General features: G+C 36.0%; 2 protein-coding genes across 2 annotated transcripts; both read left to right on the top strand.

Moving 5' to 3' along the window:
- Positions 1-509: 509 nt before the first annotated feature.
- On the top strand, positions 510-5,151 carry LOC126672145 (zinc finger protein VAR3, chloroplastic). The gene is made up of 5 exons (XM_050366090.2): positions 510-1,123; positions 1,237-1,354; positions 2,446-2,720; positions 2,940-3,038; positions 3,135-5,151. Exons 1-5 carry the CDS (start codon positions 690-692, stop codon positions 4,816-4,818), a joined length of 2,610 nt encoding a protein of 869 aa, XP_050222047.1. The 5' UTR covers positions 510-689; the 3' UTR covers positions 4,819-5,151.
- Positions 5,152-5,235: 84 nt separating this feature from the next.
- On the top strand, positions 5,236-8,354 carry LOC126672146 (probable lysophospholipase BODYGUARD 4). The gene is made up of 4 exons (XM_050366091.2): positions 5,236-6,015; positions 6,601-6,941; positions 7,567-7,763; positions 7,896-8,354. The coding sequence occupies exons 1-4, from the start codon at positions 5,574-5,576 to the stop codon at positions 8,230-8,232; spliced, it is 1,317 nt and encodes a 438-aa protein (XP_050222048.1). The 5' UTR covers positions 5,236-5,573; the 3' UTR covers positions 8,233-8,354.
- Positions 8,355-9,836: the final 1,482 nt, after the last annotated feature.

Genomic DNA, 9,836 nt, shown 5'->3' with positions numbered 1-9,836 from the left:
AGCTCATGACTAGAGATAAGCTGTTGAAGTGGGGAATTATCGATACTGATATTTGCTGTCAGTGCAAGAAGACATTAAGGCATATTTTCTATGAGTGTGAGTTTTCAGCTAGTATTTGGAGAAAAGTGCTTGAGATGTTGAATTTTAGCAGGAATGGGTATAATTGGAGAAGAGAAGTCTGTTTCTTTTCCGGAAGAACAAAAGGGAAGTGGAGGATTGCCAAAGTTAGAAAAATTAGTTTCTGTGCTACAGTGTACAACATCTGGGCAGCCAGAAATGATTTAATATTCAATAATAGGGCCTCTACTGATAACCAGGTGTTTAACAGAATCAAGAGTACAGTGGATATCTGCTGCTACAGGGAGAATAGATAGGCCTTGTGTCTGTAGTTTTGTTTGTTGTTTAATTGCAGCATAGAAGCTGTTGGTAGTTGGACTGGCCTGAGGGCTCAGTCTCAGTTTTTGGGTGTATCTCTTTTCTATAGCAATAAAATTGCTTCTGACCAAAAAAAATTATCCTATCATCCAAGATTAAAGATGTTTCCGGCTTGACAACAACAACACTGGTTTTACAGCCGAACGCTCCACTGGTCAAAATCCCCAAATCTAAAATCCTCACCACTGCAAGGGTTTTAGCGCCACCGCTAACTTCTCATGCATTTCCTCCGCCTCTGAATTCCATCTTCCAAAATGGGCGGCGCCACCAGATTCCTCATGCTTCTCACCACTTCCACAACCCCCGCCCCACTTATTCTCAACCGCTACTCTTCTCTCCTCCGCCTCTCCCGCCACCGCCGCCAAATCCTCCCCTCTTTTCTCCAGCACCACAACCCCATAAAAATCAGAGACTCTCGCCAACTCCACATCCAATCCTCCGTCACCACCCCCACCGCCGCCAGTAATCATTTCTCAGACTCCTCCGTTCCTCGGGCGGACCGGGCCACGGAGGCCCATTCCTGGCCGGAGTGGTCCAATTTAATCAATAATCTGTCCTTGTCTGGATATTTTAATAAGCAGATTAGAATTAATGATGAATTAATAGATGGAGTAAATTTGCCTCAGGATTTTATTAGTGCTGTCAGTGCTTGCTTTGCATTTGCTCTAGAAAAACCTCATCTTCTAGGGTTAGTTTTTTAATTAACCATTTAACTAATTAACTAGCTTGTTCTTATTTTTATTTTAGCTATAATTACATCATGATTTGAAATTTTAATTATTTTATTTTATTGCTGTGTAGGTTGCTTCCAAGGAGAGATATTGAGGTAGTTGTTCATGAAGGAATGCCCTTTTTGTTTAAAAGTGGTGATGATTCAAAAAGGAGAATGATGGCATACTTGGGTATTGCTGGTAGTAATGTAAGTCTTACATAGGAGCTTATTTAACTTTTTGATATTCATATTCAGTTAAAGTTGCTGTTAAAGATTATAATTGAAGATAATACACTATTTGTTGTGAATGAATTTCATCGGTTAAATTAAGGGTTGGTTTCGTTGACATGCATGCAGATTCAGTAACTATATTTTGTGAATTTTGCTAGCGTTGTGAACTTTAATTTCATGATTTAGTATAGTAGTGTTGACTCATTAGAAGTGCTAAATGAGATTTAGGAGAGGGAGGGGGTGGGGGGTTTGTGGGTGGTTGGTGGGGGGGGGGGGGGGTGTTACGGAGCAAAAGGAGGCTAGGACATGTCCTAGCAGTCTTACATAACTTCTTAAAACCATTCTTAAAATGCTACTACGTTTCCTAAGGCAACAATGGCCTGTCATAACACAGGCTAATGTTAATTTCACTACCTCAGAGCACCTGCTTACGTCCGAAAAGTCCAACAAGATTATGAGCTCTGTTGTGTTACTCCATTGGGGGATCTTTAATTATTTACACTACCTTAGACCAAGGTGAATGCCTTTGAGAAATCTTTTGGCTTGTTTCTTGAAGATGTCACAAATGAAGGTTTGTTAAAAGCTTCTCGTATTGTCTATATCTAAACATACCATAATCTCTTGATATGAACTAGAATTTTATATTTGTCACTCATGAGTGGTGTCATCAAGTTTCTTAACAAAAACACAACTCAGAAGTTAGAAGTGGAAGACTTTGTGTTTTATGTTTAATCATCACTTATGAAAAACCTGAAAGTAAATATGGTGTTTGCAGTTCTCTTTTACAGATCTGCCTGTAAAGTGATATCTCTAAAACTCGTGCAGTTTGCTTCTACCACCCACTTATGTACTTAACCCTTGTTCAACTTAGTTCGCGAAGAGTTACTCCTGTAGGGAATGCTTTCTTAGTTAGGTTTAAATCTATGTGCTAGGGTTTCTATTTCTCTTTTTATATCTAAGTACATGGCTATATTCATCCATTTAACACTATTAATCTTATTGGTCTAACCTTATGTGCCGAATTCTTAAATGTGCATTATTCTCAACACTGTCTCTTCAAATTTTAGGTGCAAAATACTGATAGGGCATGCACAATTGACTTGGTGAGGTTTTTATTAAGCCATGTGAGCCATCTTGTTTCTTCTGAGAAGAACAATCAGCCTAGTGGGGAGATAGACTCATCTATTCGGCACCTTTTGGGTGAGTTAGCAAAGCTGAGCCATACTCCACAGACATACTTGTCTGGATCTGTGCAAAACCAGTTACCTGATAGATATGGGCAAGCACCAAGGCCTTCCGCACAAAACATTGAAATGAAAAGAGGTGATTGGATTTGCCCTAGGTAGAGTCCTTACTTTTCTTTGTATCATATATTATTTCTTCAATTTCTTTCCCTATTACTAACTGCTGGTGTCATGTAACTATGTAAGTAAAAGTTCATTGTTTGTTTTATGGTTCTCTGTCTCTTTATTAAAAAGGAATCACTGCTATTTCCTTCTTTCTATTCTAATATATCTTTATTGTAGCAAACATGTAAACAACTCTTTGAATTTTTGAGCAGGTGTAGTTTCATGAACTTTGCAAGAAATATGAGGTGCCGTGATTGTGATGAAGCACGCCCAAAGAGGCAGCTTACTGGTGGGGAGTGGGAGTGTCCTCAGTGAGCATTGTTTATTTATTTTTCTTATCTTCGATGGACTTGGTGGTTGATCTCTCTTCAATTTGATAATGAATAGACAAACTTTCCCTTTTGCAGATGTGATTTTTTTAATTATGGAAAGAACATAGTGTGCTTGAGGTGTGACTGTAAGCGACCTGGAGAGGTCTCTTTTGGTGCTGCCAATGCTAGCTCAGGGCTGGGATATGGCAATGGGAGCAATGCAAATAGGGCTGATGTGGATAGCAGGCTGGCAGCCAATGAAGAGAAAGCACAACGATGGTTTAGCAAAATTTCTCAGATGGACAGTAATTCGGACATGAGTACTATAGCAGATGAAGATTTTCCTGAAATCATGCCATTGCGGAAAGGAGTCAACAGATTTGTTGTCAGCACAAGGAAGACACCACTTGAAAGGAGGCTTTCCAATGCCGAATATCGCAGAAACTTGGATAGCAGTGGCAGTTCTGAAAGCACAGGTGTGAATGTAAAACCTGATCAATCAATAAACTTGAGTTTGGATGAGATTCTTGGCCGTAAGACAGCTACTTCCGAGACTGATGACAAGAATCTCAAGATTGGACAGAATGTGGTATCAGGTACTTCTACTTCTAGTCCAACCTCACCACAGTATAGTGCCCCAAGAGGCAGCAGTTATGTTCCATTTGTGCCCTTACCTGAAGATATGTTTGCCAAGAAAACTGATAAACCACAAATGGATGAGGGTGAGATGGAGCTGGAAAGCAGGTCTCTTGCTTCAAGGGCTAATGAACAAACAGCTTCTTGGAGCAGAGAATATAGTAAATCATCAGACAGTAGGCAGGCTTCTGAGAACCTCATGGACCCGACATTGATCAATGAAAAAGAAAAAGAGCAAGCTGACAAATCAGAGAGATGGTTAAAGAGAGTGGCAGAGCTGCATGATGTTAAAGATCTGGCTGGTGCAATTTCAGATGAGGACTTTCCCGAAATCATGCCAATGCGGAAGGGAGAGAATCGATTTGTAGTCAGCAAAAGGAAAGATCGTTCTTTGACCTCTCCAATGTATAAGAGACAAATGGCCATGGACCAAGCTAATGATACGAACTTCGTGCCATTTGTTCCCTTTCCACCAAACTACTTTGCTCAAAAAAATGATCAGCAGTCTGGTGGAGCTAATCCGACTAATACTCCTACAAGTGGAAATTCAACTCCTGCAGCACCAGTAGAAACTGAGGCAGATGCGTCTTATGGGGCATTAACAAGTGGAAATTCAGATCAAATTGCTGCTGATCCCAGGCCTAATAGTTGGAGCAATGGACAAGAGAATATTAGGGGTACATCAAATCTTACGGGCAGTTCTACGCAAAATTATACTACCCTTTCAAGCGGCAAAGATGGCAGGAACAACGAATTTGCTGGTAAAGAGAATGTCAAAGACGAAGCAAGCTTGATGGGGGCTACTGCTACGTCTGATCCATCTAAGAGTCAAAACATTAGAGGGGGCTGGAGCGGAAAAAGTTTGGAAGGTTCGGCAGTGAAAGAACCGGATCCTCTGGACATGTCTGAGGAAGCAAAGGCGGAGAGGTGGTTCAGACGTGTTGCTCAGATCAACGACATATCCGAGTTAAGTCAGATCCCTGATGAAGATTTCCCATCAATAATGCCAATGCGGAAAGGTGTGAATAGATTTGTAGTGAGCAAAAGGAAAACACCATTGGAGAGAAGGTTGACATCTACTCAGTACAGAAGAAATCTTCCTACAGTGAACTCTGATCCAATAAAGGAAAGTGATGATAGCTGATGCATCAATCAAAGACTATAGTAAGCTATTTGGATTGGTCATTGACATTTATTCCTTGCAAATTTTGTTCCTAGTAGTTGAAACTTGAAAGAGTAAACCTATCTAGGCACTGTGGTCAAATTATGTGGCATCTGTTCGAGCTCAATATTCCGACAGGTCGAGCCTATTTCGGTCGGCCCCGATTGTAGTATATGCAGGATTATGATGCATTTGCTAATGCAAGATGCATATTTTAAGTAAAATAGAAGATGTATAATGGTCATGTATCATTGTCAACAATGTTCACATATGAATTCTGAAAAAAAAATCTACAAGTTCTAATTTTTGCCTTCATAGATAGTTTGCTGAAGGTAAACCCTTGCATCACTGGCAGTCTTGTCAGGATAGGTTTTGGGCAAATATACAATTCACTCCCAAGTAGCTAGTATAAAACCAAGTCTGACCCAATAAATTAACTTTCGATCAACATTTATTAGTTTGTAATTGATGCTACAAATTATAAAATAATCCTAATCTTTATGGTTGACATTTTAAATTAAAAAAGTATTTAACGTTTTTCACGGAGATACGAGTATCAATTAATTATTAATAAAAAATATTCCTGCTAGCTTAATTCAAGGTGACAACTAGACAGACAGGCAAGTCATGTTCATATGATCAGGTCAGAAAATTCATTAGATACATAAAACTAATTTTTCAGTTCAAATAATAGTCATATTCTACCATTGTTCATTTAGGTTTCTTCTCATTTCTAAATGGGTAATAAAATTTCTTCATTTTCTGTTTCTATGTCTGCTAAAAAATGGGGAAGAAACTGTCCAATTTACTTGCACAAAGCACTAAGTTTGACTGTGTTTTTTTTCTTAGAATTTCTTGAAGCAATTCTATGTATAGTTTACAGATTTCTTGATAGGTTTATTGAAGGAAAATCATCTTCATGTTACTGTGGAAACAAGAATCCAAGAAACTCAAAGCTTAAGGAGGAGTCGGAATCTTTGTATGACAGGAGAAACATTTTCTCCAAAATGTATTTTTTTGGAATTCTAAGAAAATGGATTGACAGCAACAATAATATTAATCATTCAGTTGGCAAATGTGTGAGAAATAGGTGGTCTGATTGCAATTGTGAGTCTTGTATTTCTTGGACCAAACATGGTAGTGACAAGCTTCATGTTGTTATAAGTCAACCTTCAACAGGTATTGAACTATGTACCCTTTTTTTTAACTTTCAAAACCGCATTGAAAAAAATTGATTTTTTTAGGCCCGACTGGTTAAATATTATTAATTTTAAATCCAATTGGACCAAATTTTCCAGTTTAATTTGGTTCGATTTTTGCACACCCCTAATCGATTCGTGTTTGTTCGTATTCTAAATGAATCAAATTTAACTTTATGTTAATTTATTTAAACGGACATGAATTTGAACATATTGGTGTTCAATTCATTTATGTTCACGAACAATTCATTTAATAGTCCGTGAACGGAATTTTATATGATCTCGATTAAAAGTCGTTGAGCTGGCTCGTATAAGAGTTCGATAAAGAGTTTGTGAATTAGCTTGTATATTCGTTCCATAATAGGTTCTCAAACTAGCAACACAAGGTGAACATAAATGTTTAAAACTTTGAATGAACCGAATATATACATCTCGTTTAAAGCTCAAATGAATAGAAACCAAATATGAATATCTCATTTATGTAATAAGCCGAACATAAATACCTTAAAGTTCGAACTCGGTTCATTTACGGTCCAAATTGTTGCTACTTTTGGTGTGTGTGCAGGCAGCAATACTGAGAAGCCAATTGAAAATGTAATATTCATACATGGGCTGTTTAGCTCTTCATCATTCTGGACAAAATCAGTGTTTCCAAATTTGTCAGAAACTACAAAACAGAGCTACAGGTTGTTTGCTATTGATCTTCTGGGATTCGGGGATAGTCCTAAACCAATGGATTGTCTGTACACTTTGAAAGATAACCTGGAAATGATAGAGAATTCTGTAATAAATCCATATGAATTGCAATCTTTCCATTTGGTTGCACATTCTATGGGTTGCATCATTGCTTTAGCTCTCGCTTCCAAATACTCTAATATCATAAAATCAGTCACCCTCGTCGCACCGGTAAGTAAATTTAAAATTAAGTTAAAGTTATCATTTGTTTCTTTAGTCTAAAAAAAATACTTATTTTCTACATGGCTTAATTGCGTAAAAAATCACAAACTTTAGCGTGTTTTGCAAATTTAACATAAACTTTCAATTTTGGCAAATTAATACATAAACTTTTGATTTTTGGCAATTTTAGCACCGATCAATTTTTCGTGAAAAAAATGTTGATGTGTACACCAGAATAACCACTATTCCGGCGTCCACATCAGCATTTTTCTCTATTTTTTTGAAGGAAAATTGATCGGTGCTAAAATTGCAAAAAATCAAAAGTTTGTGTATTAATTTGCCAAAATTGAAAGTTTATGTTAAATTTGCAAAACACGCTAAAGTTTATGATTTTTTTACGCCATTAAGCCTTTCTATATTTTAGCTTACACTTGTGACAATTTTTAAAAAATTTATGACGAAACTATAAGAGAAAGTATTACCACAAAATTTTATGATGACAAATTTGTGATAGAAATTTCCTCATTTTAAAATAGTAATCAAGTCCCCATAGTTTAAAAAGGAGTATTTTGATTGATTTTGAAACTTAATAATTTTTGATTTTACTTAATTCGGGTTGATTTTGAAATTTCAGGCTTGTTTTCCTCATTACAATAAACTCGGAGGAGATTTAGAAGTGCTTAAAAGAGTAGCAATACAAAGAATATGGCCACCGGCGGTATTTGTTGGCGCAGTTGCTTCATGGTATGAACACCTCTCTCGAAGTCTTCATTTTATAATTTTAAGACATCATCAAACATGGGAAAAGCTCCTCAAACTACTCAGCAATAGGTACGTAACACTACTCCTCAACGACTTGCAAATTTTAATATATATTTTTACACATAAAAAAAGTTGGAAAAGGTTTAAATTTTTATATCCAATAGATTTTTGGGTTTTAGAAGCTTAATGATTTGGTTGCAGAGAACCAAGTAATGGAATGAAAGACTTCACCAAGCACACGCATCATTCGATTTGGCATACGACACACAATGTGCTATACGGAGGAGCGAAATTCGTGGACGAATATTTGGAAATCCTAAAGGAATCGAGAGCTAAAATCAGTATTATGCAAGGTGATCGTGATAAATATGTTCCAGTCGATTGCAGTTACTATATTAAGCAGAAAATCCCTCGTGCGGACCTAAACATCATACCAAATGCGACACATAATTCTGTAATTTTTCAAAGAAAAAAAGAGTTTATTCAGAATTTAGAGCGCCTATGGGCATCAAGTCTTGCGGTAAAGAGCTCTATGTGATTATAGCTTTATCCAAAGAGACTGATAAGTGAAAATTAAAAATGATAAAACTCTCCTGATTATTCATATAAGAGCTTCCTCTTTCATTTTTTGCTAATTAAAACATGTCTTATGTGTTTCTATATCTACCTCTAATATATTATATGTATGTCTAACGCTAATCATGTGTCAGTTGAATTTTTTTCGCATCATAATGTAAGAAATTATTGGTTTACAATATCATATATAAACAATAAAAAGTAAGTAGAATATCAATCTCACAGAAATTATATCTAGCACCAAATAAATTATCTAGTCTATTATTTAAGTAAATGAAAAATAAATTATCAATTATTTCGTCAATAAAGTGTTTAATATACCCAAACTGATATCAAAAACACAATCATAACATCTCATTCAATCACTACTTTACCATCATGGAGTGTGGAAATTACGGTTACTACTAACTAAACCCTTAATTGTCTCAATTGAAAAACTAATCGAGATAAAATATTAGTATTAGTTTTGAGCTCTTAATTTAAAATTTTAACTTAAACTTGCTCGGGTTTTGTTTTAATTTAAATTTGATTAAGCTCGCAAACATTGGTAGTATTCAGAATTTTGATGTGAAGTTGATTTACTGGAACTCCACTTGATTAATGTGATTAGGCCCAATCAAACAAATGTCTATTTATTTTCATAAATTGAAGTGATAAGTAAGGTATTTTTGTTTGACCAAAAAATAAGTAAGGTATGTTCAAATTAATTATTTGTAGATCAAGTCTTCCTAAAAGAGCAATAAACGGCGTTAGGACCAGCAATTAATTTAAAACAAAACTGAGAAGTGAGAACCTGCTAAATTAATCTAAAAATTTAGCAGATTTCGAAGGCTGTTCTGTTTGGTTGGTTAGAAAAGGTCACGTGCGCCCTCAGATTTGGCAGAGAGTTGAGACCACGTGCTGCCTTAAAACTGTTGGCTATCTATTTTTTTTGTTGTTGAAAAGTTTAGCAAAATACTTAAAAAAATTAAAAATATTTGCAAAATTTAACTCATAACCTGAAAGTTTGCAAATACTTAAAAAAGATAAGCTTCTTCGGCCACCATCTATTCCGGCAAAAAGTTTCATCCTCGAGGACAAATACTGTGCATCCTCCTCTCCTTGGGGACGAAAAACGATTTGTTCGTCCCTTGAGGACGAACACGTTCTTACCAAAGTAGGTAGTGTCTAGCGGTGGGATTGGGGTGTCCAACGGGCCAGTGGCGCGGTTATAGGTTTTATCATGTTTTTAATTAATTTCAGTTATTAAGTTATAAAATTTTAATTATGTTTAATTAATATTAAATTAAGATTAAAATTTAAAATTAGGCAATTTCACTCTTTTTTTGTGTGTTTTTGTGTCAAATGGTATTTTTGATGCTAAAGCGACAAGGTGCAGGTCTGTTTGACCATTTTCCTTCGAAAATAATCCATTTGATATTTCATGTCAAGTACAGGAGGTGACTTGATCCTTTAATCATTAAATTTTGTTCAAGAAAAACGTGTCTCTAAATTCTTAACTGGATCTTTGTTAAAAATTCCATTAGTTATGTAGCATTTTTTTTGATAAATAGTTCGTCATTTTTG

This window comes from Mercurialis annua, linkage group LG3 (genome assembly GCF_937616625.2).
Source record: "Mercurialis annua linkage group LG3, ddMerAnnu1.2, whole genome shotgun sequence".
NCBI lineage: Eukaryota > Viridiplantae > Streptophyta > Magnoliopsida > Malpighiales > Euphorbiaceae > Mercurialis > Mercurialis annua.
This window is presented reverse-complemented; position numbering and strand designations above follow the sequence as displayed.

Coding starts and splice junctions, on each gene's coding strand:
- LOC126672145 (XM_050366090.2), top strand. CDS start 690: ATGGGCGGCGCCACCAGATTCCTCATGCTTCTCACCACTTCCACAACC. Junction 1,124..1,236: donor GAAAAACCTCATCTTCTAGG/GTTAGTTTTTTA, acceptor ATTGCTGTGTAG/GTTGCTTCCAAGGAGAGATA. Junction 2,721..2,939: donor GGTGATTGGATTTGCCCTAG/GTAGAGTCCTTA, acceptor ATTTTTGAGCAG/GTGTAGTTTCATGAACTTTG.
- LOC126672146 (XM_050366091.2), top strand. CDS start 5,574: ATGGGTAATAAAATTTCTTCATTTTCTGTTTCTATGTCTGCTAAAAAA. Junction 6,942..7,566: donor CAGTCACCCTCGTCGCACCG/GTAAGTAAATTT, acceptor TTGAAATTTCAG/GCTTGTTTTCCTCATTACAA. Junction 7,764..7,895: donor CTCAAACTACTCAGCAATAG/GTACGTAACACT, acceptor ATTTGGTTGCAG/AGAACCAAGTAATGGAATGA.